Raw genomic sequence first — 19,646 nt, forward strand, 5'->3', positions numbered from 1 at the left:
TCCGGATTCCAACCCTGCCAGTTACAACCGTACCACTGGGCAAACCTTTTAACCTCCCCGTGCCTATGTTCTCCTCCGTATAAGGTTAAATTGTACCAACAGCTGGGACAATGGTTACCCTTGAGGCTGGAGGAAGAATGACTATAGGAGGGCAAGAGGGGCTTCTGGGGGCTGCTAATATTTTGTTTTTTATCAGGTGGTGGTTACATGGGCATGCCTCCCTTGTAAAAACTTATCTTGCTATACACTTAGGATGAGTGTGCTTTTCCCTATAAATCTCACATTTCCGTGAAACGTTTACCAAAAGTAATACGCACATCACCAGATTATTACAGTGGTTAGATGAGTTAATATATATATATATAGTACTTAGAATAGTATATAGTATATAACAGGCACTGGATATTAACTAGTATTATTATGAAAACCAAACAGCAATAATTTCTGTTAATAAAAAGGATTTGATCTGTAATATGTTCACTGTCAGAAAACTTGTTTGCAAAGGTAGAGTCGTCCAGAACACAATGGCTTCTCTGACCTGTCCTGTCCCGTCTCCAGTGAGGAGCAAAGCAGCAGCAGCCTTGTGTACCTTCTGAGAGATGCCTGCAGTATGGAGTCAGCTTGGTTTGGGAGAGCAGCAGGAACGTGAATCAGATGAACTGGGCTTTGGATTTTATCTTGTGTAATTCCTTCTCAGGACCCAGGGCAGGATATTTAAACCTAATAGAACCTCAGTTTCTTCATCTATAAAATGGGGCTATATCCACATACTACATACACTTGTAAGAGAATTAAATAAAAAGAAAAATAGAAATATTTATGTTGCACCTACGTGGCCATGTTCCCATGTGCTCAGGATGCTGGCCTTGACCACAGGCAGGCTTTCCCCTGCTGGAGTGACCCCTGAGCCAGTAAGCACAGTCTCCTCTCCCATGGCCAAGTGAGCACCTCAGGCAGCGCCTCTGAGATCAGCAACCAGAACAGACCACCAATCAAAGCAGAGGGGTCCCAACCGACTTCCTGCAAGGGCACTTTGCTTTGGCTGAAAGTAAATCCAGGGCTCATCCCTCTATGACAGAGGCACAACCGATGAGGCTCCCCATATTATATTCTGTCTCCCTTAAGTTTGGCTCTCAGGTTTGTTTGTTTGTTTTCAATTTTCAAAGGCATACATGGTTAAAACCTAAACCAAAAATTACATCTTAATAGTTTGTTAATCCAAACTTGATCCTCAACAACTGGCTGTTGCTGGGCTTCATGCAACCACCTCTTAGGTTCATAGTGAACCATCACAGGAGTGTAGTGAACCATCAGTATCACATCACTCCTGTGATGCTGAGTCACAGCTGACTCTACAGGGGCCTGTGCAGGCCAGGACGGCGATACCTGCTGTGTGCCCATCCTCCTACTGACTTTTGCAGCAACAAAAGGAGAATCACAGGCTGATGTGTTCCTCCCAGGGCCCAACCCTTCACACGTACCGTTGAATGTAATGCTTACAACACCCCTGTGCAGAGACAAGGAGACTGAGGGTCAGATGGGTAAAATAACTTGTCTCAAGTTCTCCTGCATACAGGTGGTAGGGCTGATCACTGAACCCAGCTGAACACAAATACCTCTGTACTATCCAACCCATCTTATTAACTGCTCTGACACATTGTTTCAATCAACAAAGATATTGAGCAACTATAATTTATTAGGCATTTGTTGGGCAACTACCAGAGGAATAGATTCCTTAAGTAGCTTGGTGATTGGCCTAGGCTCCATTAAAGCTGCCAGGGGAGAGGGTTTCCTACAGAATATTACGCCCATTTGATGGATGAGGCTAAAAGGATTAAACAGTTTTCCCATGTTCACACAATTGCTGTTTGTCAGAAGAAGGATCTGAATCTGAGTTCTGCACGTCACTGTTCTTTGCACTGCACAGCACATGTAAAGTGTGCTCAAATGCTCGCGCATATACATGAGCAGAGAACAAAGAACAGCATGGGGAGCTGGTGGTCTCCTAAGAGGAAAGGAAAGAGAAATCAGGGAAAGCGGAAGGGACAGGAAGAGGAAAGGCAAATAGTCAGGTATTCTAAACCCTTTACTCCCTACTGAAATCTCAAATACACACAGAGAAAAGAGTGACATGTTCTTTCCCTTCCTCGGGCTCCAGAGGTCACTGAGCTGCCAAGCAGTTGATAAACGTAGTGGTTTTTCTTTGGAGCCAGGAGTCACTGATTTGCTCCTTCCTGCTCCGCAAAATTAAAAATCCAAGCCCGACAGTTCAGAGGACCCCTGAAAACACCGCTGGAATTTCCCAGTGTGCTTTAAACAGAAACAGAAGCTTAGCAGGGGAGGGAAGTGCTGTAAGCACCTCTCGGGTCAGGCCAAACCCACTCCTCACAAGGTAATAAGCACTGACTTTTGTTAACAAATCCAGAGATTTCAACCCAGGTCAGCAAAGGGACCATTTCTCCATTCCTGGCCATCTGCCCACTGGACATTCATTCATTCATTCATTCACCCATTCATTCACTCATTTGATTAGTCATGCATCAGTCAGTCATTCATGTCAACTTCATGTATGTTGGGTCTTTAGAGCTGAGAGATTACTAAAACATGATTTCTAAACTCAAGGGGCTCCCAGCCTATTTGAGTGAGGGTATGGACAGGGAGTGGTGGGATAAATTATAACCAATAACCTAAGAAAAGGCACAATGATATGTAGAAGAGACCTCACTGGTGGAACCTCTCCATTCACACATGGCTTGCCTGATTCCCTCCCCTGGCTTGTCCTGGAGCCAGGGTCAGGAAGTACCCAAAGCTGGTGTCCTGGTTCATTCACTTATTACTTAGGCACCTTAGGCAAGGCGCTTTACCTCCTGTAGCATCAGTTTCCTTCTCTGTGAGATGGCTGTCAGGGTCCTACCCTTCAGGATGGTTGAGAAGATGAAGGGAGAAGCTGGAGGGCCTGTGTTTCATAGAGCAACAGCCATAAGGCAGAAGCTTGGTGAGCACTGATTTCCTTCCAAGAGCTTGATTTTGCCAGCTCTGCTGGGGGCTCACTCTCCAAGTCCAGCCGAGCATGACCCCACTGTCCAGCCTGCCCTCTTCTCTGCCCTCAGAATGGAGGGGTAAGCCCTCTGACTCTGGACACCTCTGACTCTCCTGGTGTTTTGCCTTAAACTGAAGTACCCTCCCCACTGTGGGAGAGTCTGTTTTCTCATGAGTAAAGAGAGAATGAGGTGTCAACACCTTTTACCACTGCCGCAAAACACAAACGAGAGATGAGGTGGCAGAGCACGTGGTGAGCTGTGCAGATGGTCGGGGCATAAAGCACGGCAATCATCCCCACCCTGCAGGACCCAGCTCTTCTATAAAGCCTTCCTGACTACTTCTCTCTGGTCCTCGGCCAAACACACTTGGGCACTCAATGAAAACTTGTTCAGTGGTGTTTCTAATTGTTTCATGTGCACCTGTCACTTTTCCCTTAAAATAATCATTTTAACCTTAAGATAGTCACATATACTGCACTGATGTTTACCACCATAAAGTACTACATCTATAAAGTACTGCAGAATTTTAAATACTAAATTTTTAAATGTTATTTTATCTGATTCTCAAAGCAACCTCATAGAAGAAGTATTATTATTCCCATTCTACAGAAGAGAAAACTGAAGCTCCTTTCACAAGTCCTAAAGTAATAATAGAGCTGGGATTTGGGCTTGGCATGCCGGGCCCCAAAGCCTGGCCCCTTTGTCCCATCTGTGCAGCCCCCTCAATTTTGCTGGCTTAGCGAACACTGAAGACACTGACTAGGTCACATATTTCTCTTGTAACCTCCATGGATAGACTTATCATAGGCTAGATACTCAATAGCAAACAGTCCTTAAAAGCAGGACAGTATCATAGCTTTCTTTTGTAACACAAAAATACTTCACACAACCAACTAACTGGGTTTGAATTCCAGTCCTGTTAATTGTTAGCTGTGTGACTCTGGACAAGTTACTTAACCTCTCCGTGTCCAGGTTTCAACATCCATACAATAGGACCACCAATATGAGAAAATTTAGTAATGAGTGTAATGCATCTGGCAGTGTTTCAGTAACAGTATCTATCTGATTCGAAACCATGAAACTTGAGTTTAAGAGTTTCACTGGGACAGAAGGAGACGTTGATTCCCTAATTCCAAAATGGTTTGGGGTCACCTTCTCATGAAATGGGGCCTCATTCCTCCCACATAACTACCCCTTGCCATCATTCATTCATCACTAAGCACGGAAAACCCGGACTCCCATCTCCACCTGCCTTTTATTTGAAATGTCAATTTTTAAAGAGTGGAGAGGTTGGAAACCCAATTTAACAAGCACACTGAAACATTGTTTATTGCCCCCATAAACATGGCTTAGTGAGAATTACGGACTTAATCAGAGTGAACTTATCTCCCAGTGAAAAGGAACACTTTAAATTTCAGAAATGGCACCTTTACTGTGAAAATCTCTTAACTTTTCAAACAAACTACAGGGGGTCTTAACCATATGGGCAGTAAAGGGGTAGCCATTACTGTGATTTGTCTTGCCCAAGAGCCAAGGAGTCCTAAAGATCCATGGCAACTTTAAGATCTAGAAAAAAATATTTGGAAAGTCATATTCAGGAGACATGTCTCTAAAAACACCCGAACAGTCTGCTGAGTGGGAAGTAATGTCTGTCCAGTTGCTAGGGGCTGCCCAAGAGAAAGACCCCCAGAGTCATTAGAACAGGGGCTATTTCCTAAGCAGCAGCATTGGGAAAGCATGGCTCTCCTCCTGTGCATAAGATGAAGCATTTAGCAATAGGTCATATTTAGTGACCTGCTTTACAGAAAAGAGGTGCCACCTAAATCCCAAAGGCTGCTAAATGGTTGGAGTGATTTTTTTCTCTTTAAACAAATTATTACAGAGGATGAGGTGTTGTGAACCCCAACTTCGCAATCTGCAGCTTCATTAGGGCAGCTCTGACCATTCCAGGAAAGGTTTTCATAAAGACATCCCATTTTGCAGAGACTGTATCAGCCTGGATGCCAGAGGCAGGAAAGGCAACAGATATAAAATTTTATTATTTCAATGTCCCAGTAGCAGCTAGGAGGACTTAATGAAATCACCAAGATTTACAATCTGAAATAGCTATTGCACAGACAGATATGATTAAGGGAGCTGTGCCCTCTGACCTTTCAACCCTTTGATCCTCACACAGCAGGTGGCCTGGAGCCCCCTCCTGGGCATCCTCCTTCTCTTCCAACACTGCTGAACCTTGATGTGCAATAAGCCTGACCCTACACAGGTGACTCTCATGCTGCTTATCACCAGCAGCTGCTGCTAATGGAACAGCCGAAATCACTTGGCCTCACAGTTCTACCCCGGAGATGGGGGGAGAGGAATCTGCTCTGTCGTGTACAAACGGTGCTGAAATGACGTTCAATAATTCAGCCCAAAGTCCACTTGTTTGGCAATGCTTAATGATGTCATTACCAAAAATTGTACTAGAAATGGAACTCTGTCTCTTCCGACTTATACTTTGAGTTAGAAAATAATCACCTTTTAAAAGATAAACCACAAATCTCAAAAAAAGGAAAAATCAACCTCGAAGTCCCAACTGCATCTCTCAGAACTTCCCTAAAACCATGTGCAGCAAATTTATACCAATGAAAATCAAAACAATTTTTGGAAACCTAAAATTGACTGTTTTCAGTTCCATGAAATTTCATTTAAAAAAGCCCATATGCCAAAATGTCCAAATTCTCTTATTTTTAAAAATTGGGATGACTTCCAAAATCATAGCTATCTTTTTCTTCCTTTTTTTTCCTTCTAAGCTAAGGATGGGTAGTGCGCATATGTACTTATCAAGCTTCATAATTTAACCCATTCGGCCAATATAAAATAGTTGCAATCAAATGCTGAAGAGGCAGGATATATATTTGTCATCACTGGATCTTTCAGACCAATTGGTGCCAAGGTTTAACATGTTCTACGTGGTTAAAGACATGCCTAGGAGTCTCGGCAGCTCCAATCTGAAAGCTTTCAGGGTTTTTTGGTTTTTTCTCCCCAGATATTTCGGTTTATAGAGGAAAAAAATTTAGGCAGGACACATAAACCTGTGGAATGTTGATAACTTCCAACCACAAGAGAACTTCAGTGTCTCTGTTCATCATACTTAGAAAAAACCCTGAGCCAACGCCTCTGACTCCAAACACAATGTGGTGGCCCCCCTCTCTCCCTGGTCATTAATGTCTGAATTCAATGGGGGGAGAAACACCCACTTCTTTGGGAGCCTAAGTGGCATATATCTTAAATATTCAACTTTAAATTCATTTTGAAATCAGCTGAGAAGGGAACAATACGTAAGGAAAGGCTTACAGACTTCAGTTTTAGTCACATGTTTCTCCAGGGAGGTTTAATTTTAGTGCAGACAGCAGTTTATGGAGAAATCAGTTCTGCAGGGAAAAAAGCTATGGTTACTATACAGAGTCTGACCTCTTTGTGCAAAATTATTATTAAGCCAGCTTCTTCAGAGATGACTATTGGAAATGCCTTATTAATAATAATATCTATTGTTACGTGATGGCCTACTACTGTGCATGGAACTTTAGTCCTATTGTTTTGAATTGTCATCACTCTAAGGTACCTGTACCCACTCTGCAGATGGAAATGTTAAGGCACACATGCACACAGGCTCAGTGACTTTCCAAAGCTGCACACAGACAAATGATGAAGCTGGGATTCAAACTCAAGCTCACTGCCTGTCCCCAAAGTCCATGGTCCATCCCCATTGTCCCAATAAAAGCAAACAAAAATCAAACAAAAAGACTCAAAACAATAACATGCAATAATCTGTGAAGAAAATGCTGGGTTTCAGCTTGCTTACACATTGCCGTGACTCATTTAAAGGCCTTCTGAATCAATTATTTTAGGTCATTAAGAGGAAGTTTAATTTGGTTGACAAACACCCCTACTGTGGTGACCTCGCATATCAACAACAAATGCCTGATGGTCTCAAACTCGTACCATGAGTCTACTGAGCATGGTGTTAAACAAAACCACATGTGCCCAGATTCCAAGTGGGATTTGACTAGGCCAAGGGTACCGCTCTTCAATCAACACGCTGCTGGTTTCTAAGCTCGCACAAGCCCCGCCCCTAATCACTTGCAAGGAGTTTATGAAAAGACACCACACCAGTCCTATGTGGCTACACTTGGTTAAAAGTGCCTTTAAGCTAATGTCAATTTATAAAGTCACTCATTAAAAAAATACAAAAAAGAGGCTGAAAAAGAGGGCAGAGCCAATCCTAAGCAGATGTCTGTTAGCTTGTTTTAAAGAAAAATGATCAGTTTTACATCCATATAACATAGATACACGCATATAGTAGTCCTCCCTGCTTTCCACAATTTCAGTTACCTGTAGTCAACCATGGCCCAAGAATCTGGTGAAAAATTTTAGATATTTTGAGAGAGAGAAAGAAACCACATTCACATAATTTTTATTACAGTATAGTTATTTTATTTTATATTAGTTATTGTTAATCTCTTATAGTGCTTAATTTATAAATTAAACTTCATCATAGGTATGTCTGTGTAGGAAAGAACACAGTATATACAGGAGGGGCAAAACTAGGTTTCTAGCTGTGTGTATGTAAAACAGAGTTTATTCTTTATTAATTATTATATTATTTTTCCATACTAACAACTGTGAACCTACATATAGGGTTTAGGACTACCCGTGGTGGTCTGGGAATGTATCCCCTGCAGATAAGGGGGGCAGCTACTGTAGGAATTTCCATTTTGGGGTACCTGACACATGGTAAGCACTACATTTTCTCATTAACTCCTCACTAAAAACGCTTATGAAGTGAGGAATCTACTCATTTTATCAGAGAGGAGTCTGAGGCTCAAAGAGGCACCTTAACGTCCCATTTGCAAAACCTGCAGGCCCTCAAAGTGGCGACACTTAGAAATCACAGGGCTCAGACGCAATGGAGGTTGGCAGACCTTCATTCCATGGCTGATATTATTAGTAAATATTCCCGGTAGGCATCTCTTAAGAGAATAACATAATAGCAATTCTGTACAAGGGTCTGTGTTTAGAGTCATCTATAGTGGTGGGGACAGAATTTGAATCGGGTCCACAAAACACAGGGCCCAAGAGCTCTCTCCATTCTGCTACACAGTTTCTGGCATGCTACTCCTTAATCTGACAGGAAGTTGATTAGTTCAGGCTTCTCTTAATAACAATTTGTAAACTTGAAGTTTTCTTTGAAGTGAGTTTTAACATGGCTAAATGGAACCTACATATAATGACTGGCTAGGTGATGAAGAGAAAACTGGAAAACAAAAGCATCAATGATGGTTTCATATTTTCTACTGGAATTCTCCCTAAAAATTACTCAGTTTTTTTTCTAAAATATAACAGGCTTATCTCATCTCACAAGAGAACATTTCAGTCACAACAAATTAGACTGAAAATGTACTGGCTGCAAGCGATACTTCAATCAGCCAGAAGTACTTGTTCCCTTTGATTACATAAATTACTACTACAGCTTTAAATTGTTTTATATTAACTAATTCCAACATTAGAGTAAGTGGCATTTAAGAATCACACTCATTTTAAACACAGATGCAAAGAGGAGGAAGCTCCCAGGGGAAATCCATCAGGTGAAATCCAAGACCATCTGAATGCTCTGGATGAGACAGAGACTCACATGTGATGGTTTCGCATGATAATGTAATTTTAATTTCACTGATGAGAGAATGGAGCCCCAGGAAGGCTAAGGAACCCAGCCCAAGTCCCAAGCACACTCAGAGCTTTTCTCTGGAGAAGCAGGAGGCTGCTGGACTAGAGCTCCCCTGGCCCCACCCACCGGAGGCCACCCTGAGAAGGAAAGGCTCAGGTGAAGGCCAAAGGTGGGGCTTTCTACGTAGGACTGAAGCAGGGAGGGAAGATCCACACAGCCTGATGGGGAGGTGCCAGAGCAGGGGTTCTGGGGGCTGAGGGACTGGGTGAAAATTATATCACCTCTCTGAGCCCCGGCTTCCTCCACTTGCAAATATAGCTATCTATACCGTGCAGAGAGAGTCTGAGAATCGCTCACAAGTGAAAAGAAGTGAAGGGCCTGGCACAGTGTGTGGTGTTGAACAGGGACCCAGAAGATGTCGGTTTCCTCCAGGCCCCTCCCTTTCTCACTAAAGCTCTCTCCATGAACCGATGACAGAAACTACCAGGTGGAATTTTTCATGCATGTGTCACCTTCTTATAAAGCAGGAATATAATTATTTAGAGCTAGAAAATAGCTCTCACATGCAATTTCTCAATTCTTGTGAAGACACATAAGCAAGTCACCACTGATAATGGAATATAAATAGGGCTCAGAGTTCTGCACCAATCACAGCATTAACAAGTGTGCACTATACCTAACTATTGTCTACCTGTGGAGTCCCGCAAAGAAGCAAAATGGCACAATGGCAAACAAGATACACTCTTCTTCACTCACTATGAAACTGCTTAAAAATAAATATCCTCCAAATGAACAAAGGATTAAAAACTTTCTATGCTGAGGGAAAAATAAAGATAGAAGAGACCAAGAGGAACTTTGACTTGGCACCTGGATGCTGTCCCTGGGGTGGTAGCTCTGTGCTGCTGCAAGTGCTTGGTGTATCTGCAAAACTACCTTCTAGGAGCCCCAGCTAAGCATTCCCAGATACAGAACGGTGAGAAAGGGAGAGGACTGCTGTGGGATTGGCCTGTGTCCTCGTGCACCCACCACAGGCCTCCTGAAATTACACTAGAGGGGAGAGAAGAGGTAGTGAGCTCCTGCGGACATGGTACCTGGGTCTCACTCCCCCTGTTCCTACTGCCTGGAACTATCACTTAGTATATTACCTAAATTTATAACCACAAACTAGGCTGTGGAAACACTATCTAATTCATAAAAAGTAGTTGGAAACAGAGAGGAAAAGTCAGAATCTAGTAAAAGTGGTGCTTAAAACCTTGAAGAAAGTCATCACTACAAACACTTCTGCCACGGCTTGGTAGCAAGGGAACCATTCGGAAGCTTAGGTTTGGGACGCTAACACATCTGAACTTTATATACATGGTCGTGTTGTGTAATTTACTTAAGAATTACCTTGATCTTTACAAATATCAATTTACTTTATTAACATGGTTAAGCAGTTTCCAAGCATTTTATATGGAAGGACTGTGTTTCTAATGGCCCAGAAGGAGAAGGCCTGACCAGGTCCCTCCCCTATTTACACTCTTCAATGGCTCTCTGTTGCCCTATAAAGTTCAGACTCTTTAACGCAGCTTACAAGGCCCTGGATGGCTGGCCCTTGCCTGCCTGCCTGAGCTCTCCTCTCTCCCTTCAGCCTTATGTTCCTATCAGACACTGAACTACTCAAACTTCCTGGGAAACTCCCTGGGCAATGAATGCTTTAGGTCTTTGTAGATGCCATTACCTATTCCCCTGGATGAATTCTTATTTATCTGTTAGGTGTCAGTGTAGACATTCCCTTCCTCTGAGAAGCATAGCCCTGAAGGCTAGGTTCGGTGTCTCCCCTCCCAGAGATTACGGCATCCCAAATTGACTACAATTACTTTCTGCTTGCCTACATCTGCTCAAGACAAAATTCTGCAAAGGCGGGATTACATCACACTCATCATTCTGCATAGGCTTCTGGTATGGGGCCGTAAGGCTCTCCAAACATTACTCCGAACATTTCCTCTTTCACTGCACCACCACAGGCCAGACATGCTGGTCATACACAGGACTCATGTATGTAATCCTTACCACAATCTGGAGATGGGTACCAACTGCTACTACAGATGAAGAAACTAACACACAGAGACAAAGTATCATGCCTTACGTCAGCCCAGAAGGGGAGTGGTCAAACAGGGGACTGTTAGTGCATTTATCAAATTCTACAAAAGCACCACTCCCATCCCTGGTACAATGCCTCCAGCACTGCAAACCAGGAGAAAACGAGGCAGGCACCAATTTCGTTCAAACTCTTTTTCCCTAGGAAAAGAGAATGATGATGATGATCTTTGGAGCCTAGACGTCTCTGAAACAATGTTACAGCCATCAACTTAACCATGTAAATGGCTTTAAGGCCACTGACAAAATAAAAACAGCAATGCTTGTTGGTCTCTGTTGAACTCTTCAAGTGCCGCTCCTCTAGCTACCCAGTAATCACACCTCCCTGGATCCCCCCACAACCCTCGAGGGGAGGTGCAGCCATTGCCCTCAGTTTACAGGTGAGAGAAAAGCTGAGGCTGATTACCTTGCCTAAGAGCACACAAGCAGCAAGCAATCCTCAGCCACCTGTTGACCTTTCCCCTTCACTGCCTCTCTTGTCTGGGTGGAGCTTCATTTACAGGCTAACCTGAGCCTCTGTCTGGAACTAGGTCATTGCTACCACCTTTCTTTCCTCTTTCCTGACCATTCTGCCACCAGGAATGATATAAAACACCCTGATGCCACTCTGAGGCCTGTACACCAAGCAATGTTTGTGAAGCTTACAAAGGAAGGTTTTCATTTTCCAAAGGAAGGTTACCAAAAAGGGGAAGCACCAGCTACGAGACGGGACCTGGTACCTGCTACCAGACATGGCACAGAGGAGGGGCTACAGAAACATCCCCTGAGCTAAACTGAGGCTGAGAAAAATGGAAGGCAGCAGTCACTGTGCAATCTGGCCATGTTTTGGTATTTCCTAGCTGCCAGCTAACATGATCATTTTCTCCAAGGAGAAACTAGGTCAAAGCCAAAACCTTGGCTGTCCTGCTAACCTACCACTAGACTCAAAGTAACGTTTGCTTAAATGAGAGAATGATATAAAAAGGCAGAAGGGGGGATAAGAATGATGATGACCTATATACGTGTCACTTTAGATAAGCAATTTCCAACAGGTGTGCCACGGCACACAGATGTGCTACAAGGACTTTAAAAACATGCAATATCTGACTAAACAGGGGGCTGCCATCTCTTCCCTTAGATTGTCAAATTAAAAAATGACAACAGCCAACACAACAATAGCCTTCTGGTGTGAATGAGTAAAAAATATACTTATGTTTTTTTTTGTCAGATTGGCAAAATTTTTTGGTGTGCCCCAGAATTTTAGTAATTAGCTTATGTGTGCTGTGACATGAAAAAGGTTGAAAATTGCTCCTTTAAAAGGAAGGCAGACCCTCCAAGGTTACCATTTAACAAAGAGCAAGGGTAACCTGTTTGAGCAGGAAGACTAGAATTAGGTCTTCCCCCCAAATAACCTTTTTTTCAAATGAGAATGCTAGGTTATAATTTATATTTCTTTTTGTGCAACAAATTTGAGTGTCATAAAAATGGTTAAAAAGTCTTCCTATGGTAGCTTTTTCTAAACTTTTATGAACATCTGCCACATTCATTTGAAGTTTAAAAAATTCTGGCACATATGCAAAGGCATAATAAGGTGCCTATAGCTTTCAAGAAAAAATAACAAGACAGTCAAAAATAAGCCTTTTGCTGAATTGCCAGTAAGAAAACTAGTATGCGGGAGGGGACCGGCCTTCCCAAGCTCCCTCTCCAAAGAGCTCTCTCTCCTTTGGCCCTAGGTACGAGCTCCTCCTTCAGTGTTACAGCCCATAGTTCCTGGAAGAAATCTCACAGGAAGCACCCCTCTCATCTGAAGGGGAGAACAGAACCACATAAACCCCATCAAAAAACACCACCAGAGCACTCCAAGTCTGAGTTGAAATCCATAGGAGGAGATCAGAAGACTAAATTCCAAGATCGCTAGTTCACACTCCTAACACACCCAGGAAATGCTATTTTGTTCAGAAAGTGTCTCAGCAGGCTTCGAGTGTGGGGTGACTGTTTTTCTTTTTCTTTTAGTGCTGACAGCATAGGAGTTCAGCATGGCATATTCCTCTCCTACTTTAGCTAATTGACAGGGATAAGATTTATCTGGCCTGTGCTTCCTGAATATTCTTGCTTAGAGCCTTTCAAAGGCTGAGCAGAGTTGACCTATACTCATTCACCTATGTGCAAAACTGACTCAAGTTTTAGCTTAAGACTTGTGCATATTTTGCATTGCTTGCTTTACTAACAAAAGGCCTTGCTTTAAATTACTTATAATCATATAAAAGTAAACAATTTACTCCGTTCATGTTTAATCACGGTGCTGGGCTCTCAGATGACAGTGGTGCCTGCTGGAGGACTCTGAACGTGGTCTGGCTTCCAGCATCTCAAGCACTCCCTGAACCCTTATTTCCAAAAAGCACCTGCTGGGGTCCTGCTAGGTGCTGAGGACACCATTGCAAATGAAGCACAGTCCTCATTCCCAAAGAACTCATTCTCCAAGGGATGGTGAAGAGGAGCAAACAACTATCACCCAGAGCAAGAGGTACAGAGAAAACCTATGAGAAAATAAGAGGATTTCTTAAAAGAGCTAGAGAAAGGCAGGGCTTAACCACCCAGAAGGGTGGGGATGTGAGCAGGGTCAGGGGTCAGTGAGCACACTGGCTACCAAGGAACAGTGAGAAGACAGAGGCTTGACAGCAGTGAAGAGACTGAGAACTCAGAAGCAGCGCAGAAGGAAACTGGAAGGCAGGCTACTAAAGGCAGAGTGACCCAGTGGAAGTCAACCCACTAAATACTGAGACTATGAACTGAATTTTATATTCACCTTCAGACCTCCAGGACCTAACAAAATGTGTGGAACATAAGAGGCCTTCATTTTGCTTAGCAAATGAATGAATAAGGCTCTATAAGAATCCAAGGAAAGTGAAGAAAATGTTAATGAAGGCAGTAAGGAAAAGCAGGGCGAGAGACACATAGGAGACTTGATGACTGTTCAGAAAGAAAGAACAAGGAAGAGGAGCACTCAGCAATGCTCAGTGTGCCCCACTTTGGTGACTTCACAGGCAGTGGTGCCATTCACAGGGACTAGGAACTGTAAGGAGAGTGAAGTAGCTTGGTGTGTCTGTGCATTTGGGGAACACTGAGTTTGAGACATCTGTGGTACATGTAGGTGAAGCTGAACTGGCACTTGACACGCGTGGACCTGTGTTCAGAGAGAGGCATGCTACTGTTAGAATCACAGCTGAAAGTGACTGGCATTACCTTGGTAGCTGAAATAAAAAGCTTTTGACAAGATGCCTGGAGGGCATGCACAGAAGAAAAACAGGGTGAGACAAGAAACTTGGACAAGGCTGAAGGTAGAGGGACGTGAAAAGGAATCTGAACAAGCCTTGCTAGAACAGTCTGGTGGGCAGGAGGAGAGACAGAAAGGAGCTGTGGACTCCAACAGACCAAATGGTCTATGGATTAGTGTTTCAAACTCCATAACAATTGGCACCAAAGACCTATCAGAAAGTGTTCAATTTAAAATTTTTACACAGGAGCTTTGAATACACCCCCAAACTTGACAAACAAAGGTAAAACACAGAAGAAATCTCTTCAATCTGATCTGAATACACCAGCCGAGATAGTCCGTAAACTGTGTGCTGTATGTGCTCAGGGCTGGGTGATGACAAGGAGGAACTGTTAACAGAATGCAGGAGCCACATGGCCGTCCTGTCAAATTAGAAATTTGAGCAGATTTCTGTGGTCTATTTTGATCAAGATTCTCAATGTCAAACAAACAGGTTTTTCGATAACCAACTTGTTTCATTTTCGTAAGCACAATAGCACAGTGTGCAACAGTTAGCGAAGAAGCAGGTGGTCCTCGTCGACGTGAAATGAAGGGAACAGAAGAAGAGAAGTAGCACTTCCTTTAAGACATGCAAAGCATCATCACAGACAGATATGGCTTTAGATTTTCCCTCTGAGAGCTTAGCTCTTATACGAAGCAGGCAAGCCCCCCAACTCCCACCCCATTTTGCTCTGGTACAAATTTAAGCTCTCTCCTGAGGAGGGAAAAGCTTAGGGTTCAGATCTGCAAACCAGTGGCACTTACAAAAGCACAAATAAATCCTGTAAAAGAATTGCTATTTAATTGGTACAGCTACACAGAAAGCAATCTGGCATCAGATTCATAGTTTTGACCAAGCATTTCTACATTAGGGATTTTAGCTAAGGAACTAAGTCAAAATGCAGATAAAACCTTATGCATAAAGATGTTCACTGAAATGCTATTTATATTAGTGAAAATTATAAATAACCTAATGTCCTACAATAATAAAAAAATGGTTAAGTTGTGATATATCCAAACTGTGGAATGACAGGTAGCAAACTAAAAATTTTTCTTACTGAGAACAAATAAAAACATGTAGAAATCCCCATGCCATAATATTAAGTGACATGTAAAAACATAAAATTATATATAAAACACCTATCAATTACATACATTTATACAAAATATATATTCATAAAATAAAGACTAAGAGGAAAATAATAAAATGCTAAATGGCTGAATTTAGAATGGTATTGCAGATAATTGTCCTCTTTATATTTTTATATACTTTTTATACCACATTTTCTATAATAAAAAGTGAATATTGTTCTAGTGGTTGAGAATAAACATCATTTTGAAAAGCAAATAATTTCCCTTCCTTGTCCAAACCCTTGAGGACCTTTCGCTCCTGCATCTTTGAACTTCACTCCCTCACACATGAGAACTGACATGGGAGTGAAGTTCTCTCCATGGGAGAAATTCCAGGCGAAGAGGAAAAGCACTGGAACCAAGGGCCCCAGGGAAAGGCTCAAGCTGAGCGCCCAGCTCTGTGCACCTGGGGGGGGGGGGGGGGGGGGNGGGGGGGGGGGGCGGGGAGCGGTGCTGTGCATGAGGCGCTGCTTTCACATGCTCCCACATGGAGAGCTATTGTGAACCCACAGACCGCATCTGTTCCACTGCCACCTAGCAAAACAAAACAGCAAGCAGAGAGATATGGGGAGGAAAGGAGCCAACTTACCTCCATTAAACTCAAATGGATTCCTATGAGGTAGGGCATGGGAGCACTGTGAAGAGAAACAGAGACACATAGCCACTTTAATGTCTGTTGCTTCTGACAGAAAATTACAGATGGTTCACTATTTGGAGAAAAACTGTTTTAATAAACGTATGCACAGTTACATTTCCTTTCACAACAAAAATCCTAATGTGACATTTTGTTCCCAAGCTCTGAAACGTCAGAAGAATTTCAAACTGCAGGCGGCAGGCACTGGGAGCTGCATGGGTGGTGGGAAGACAACCGACACTGGCATTAGCCCCTAAATGGCAGCTAGGCAACTGCATGGCCTCAGCTGCCTTATCTTTAAAATGGGATCTGGGAAGAAAACTGGTAGGCTTCTATCAGAGTGAAAGAAAGCATACATCAAGTGATTAGGGCAGATCCTGGTACAAATGGGAACTATTACCGCCACAATGACAACAGAAAAAGCAGTAGACAAGGTTGAATGGAGAATGGCTTTTTATTTGCTCCTTCCCTCTGCCTTTGAGAGACGCAACCTCACAGTCTGCTCTGATTCAACAAAGCTCATGGAGGGCTCCAGCACATGTGTCATCCGATGCCACCACAATTCATATAGCCCCTTCCAACTACTTCATTTGCAGGGTAATGGGTTCCTAAGCTGGTGACTGAACAGGAGATGAGAACCCAACTCCAAAGGTTTGCAAAGTTGGGCCTTATGGATCGACTCCTGTGTACCCGGGTGCACACACCCACACACGTTATCATTTATGATATTACTTACCAATGATAAGTGTGCTGGGTGTTATATGAGGAAGTTCAAATTCATCTTTCCTAATCCACACAACAACCATACAAGGGAGGTATTACCCCCATTTTACAGAGGACATAGGCCCAGAGAGCTTAAATCACGTACTAACGCCACAGAAGGGAGTAAATGACAAACCTAGAATGTGACTGCGAAGTTCCTTCCTCTGTGCCGTACAGACTTCATAACACTGAACCTAAAACCCCCAGGCCCTCCTCCTACACGAGGTTCTTCTAGGAGAGAGGAGATTTAAGGTCAAGGAATAGGGAGGGGGGGAGCGATTGGCAACTTTTCTATATGAATTTCTGGTGTGTGGTACATCCTGTGGCAGGTACAAAAGGGTATTTTATGAGCCTAGAAGAAAGACACCTGGCTCAGACTGAGGTGACCAGGTTACTTTTCTCTGGGGTAGCTGGGGAAGTGGGAGTAAACTTACAGGATGGCTTTCCTGGAAACCAGGCTGGGGAAACAAGGAGTGGGAAGAAATGAGAAAGGAGAGGTGTGCTTTCAATTTAATACTAAGGATTTTAGGCTTTTATCCTGAAAGCAATGGGCAGGCAATGAGGTTTTAAACATTAGATGTGTACTTTAAAACTGTTCAAACATTTAAAAATAAGAAAGGGCACAATTCCCTCATTACCATTCGACAAATAAAATTCTTCAAGCAAAAATCATTCCCCAGAATATAAAATGTCCTCCTTACTACAGATCTCAGCAGTAATATATCTTGGGATCCTGTAGAACAGACTTGAATATTAGCAGCACAGTTTGGGAACTATTCTTCTGGAAGACTTTTGTATTTGACAATAGCCAAAGAAAGAACTATACACACAACTGCAGTGAAAGTGGAGTTGTCTTTTTTCTTTCTTCTTCTCTCTTTTAAAAAAAGGTATCTGCTGTGAACATTCAGCTTCTCTTCGCTCCCAGGGGCAAGGAAATGCCCTACGATATTTCTTTCACTTAAACTGTAAACCATTAGTTTAGCTGCCAGCTACACAAATGCTCAAACTTCCCAGTGTGCCTGGCTTTGCTACCCAAGTTTTTCCAGTGTACACCGAAATGAATGTGTTTCTAATTAAGTAGCTTCAGGAAAACGACAGCTTCAATGTCAAAAATACAAAGTCTGAACCCTGGCAGGAAGTCTTAAGACTACAAATGTCTCATCTAGTGGAACCTTGCCTAATATAATGAAAGGAAGCAGGAAGAGTGCAGAATTAAAAAAAATGGACACTTATGAATGTGTCAAGAAGCAGAGCTTAACACACAGGAGGGAGAAAAACTCAAATCCACAGCATTTAACCAAATCTTATCAACTTTTCCAGTCCCTACGTTCAATCATGCAATTGACCAATGACCCTGAATTTTAATTAGCATTTCAGAACTGAAATTAAAAAAAAAAAAAGAACGCATGAAAAAGGCATTTCAACAATTGTGAGAAAATACCTACCGCAAAAGCCCCTGTATAATTCAATACAAACACAGGCCCTCATCTGAAAAAGAAATATTTCCTAGAATTTTAAATATGAGGTTTTAATGCCATGCCCTTTTGTCCTGCAATAAAAATCAATGACATCCTGAAAGAGAGGAAGGGGAGTCTTACAGAAATGACTGTAAGAAGGGATGAAGTGGCGCTCACTCTTCAGCATCATTAGGTAGGCCTTTTCTGACGCCCAATAATTTTCCAAAGAGTAATTATGGCCTATCATAGAAATGTACTTTCTAGCCAAGTATTGTTAGGGCTGCTACAGCTCTGTATTTAGAAAATATTTAAAACACATTTATTCTGAAATCACAGCAGCTCCATGTTTTATATGAATGCAAATTTAGACAAATACCTTTTACACTGTTGTTATTTGCTTACAAAGCCTCAAATACTTCCCTGAATCTACTGCATTTCTGCTGCACATATATACTAATTACAAATTCCAAGTGGGAAGAAGGGGGGAAAAAGAAACCTGGAATTTCCTTAACATCTCAATGTAGCAAATATGTAACTGGGTAAATTCTACGTGTGTTCTGAAAACAATTTCTATTCTCATTATACAATACCTCAATAGTCATTACTGCTAGCGCCTCATTTTCTTTCAAAACCTGTTTTCTATGGCTTTTTATTGTAAAGAGAAAATTTTCTAGGGAAAAGAAATCATTCACCCATGATAATGTCATCTTAATACAACTACCTTTATTTTTGTATTGTTCCCCTCCAATACTGGCTGACACTAACATTTTTTCCTCTTAATACTCTTTATTATAAAAAGTTTTCTATTGTTATTGAAATACAGGTGTCTCCATTTTCCCCCCATCGCTCTCTCCCACCCCAGCCATCCCCACCTTCCACCCTTGATCCTACCCTCCTTTGGCTTTGCCCATGTGCCCTTTATACATGTTCCTTGACAATCCTTCCCCCCTTTCCCCCATTATCCCTTCCTACCTCTCCTCTGGTTACTGTCAGTTTTTAACAAACATTTTATATCTTTGAAATTAGAGGGTGCATATATTTTACTGTCTTCTCCTTGGCTTCAATGATATTTCTCATGTGTTTACTACAATCTTTGTGATTATTTTAAAAACTGTGTAATATTTCACAAAGTATGGATGCACCATGATTTATTGAACACAATTCTTAGAATTAGACATTCATTTAGTTGCATCCATTCTTTTCACTGTAAGTTATACTTAGTGAAAACAAACAACTTCATGTGCATAAATTTCCAAATATGGTATTAGTAAATCAAAGGGCAAGACAGTTACATTTTTTGTTATATCTTGGCAAAGTGCTTTCTAGAACAGCAGTAACGACCCCAAGGGAAATCTCTCAAGACTGTTGCAGGGATTCGAGATAACCGATAAAGCACCTAGGACAGGAGCTTTACGCTCCTGAGTGTACGCTCAGTCAGTGACTGTCGCCATGTCCAGATGGGTTCTCTTTGAGCCCTGGCATG

At 42.3% G+C, this 19,646-nt stretch overlaps 1 protein-coding gene across 12 annotated transcripts in view; it reads right to left on the minus strand.

Moving 5' to 3' along the window:
• The window catches only part of DENND1A (DENN domain containing 1A), a 496,583-nt gene that overhangs the window by 184,118 nt on the left and 292,819 nt on the right, over positions 1–19,646 (minus strand). For all 12 annotated transcript variants that reach the window (XM_037036474.1, XM_037036477.1, XM_037036473.1 and 9 more), the window contains one exon: positions 15,900–15,945. In XM_037036474.1, the coding sequence (XP_036892369.1) occupies positions 15,900–15,945 (46 nt within the window). The remainder of the gene's footprint in view (positions 1–15,899; positions 15,946–19,646) is intronic.

The sequence above is a fragment of the Sturnira hondurensis genome, unplaced genomic scaffold, assembly GCF_014824575.4.
Source record: "Sturnira hondurensis isolate 20B ecotype Veracruz unplaced genomic scaffold, ASM1482457v3 Scaffold0022908, whole genome shotgun sequence".
NCBI lineage: Eukaryota > Metazoa > Chordata > Mammalia > Chiroptera > Phyllostomidae > Sturnira > Sturnira hondurensis.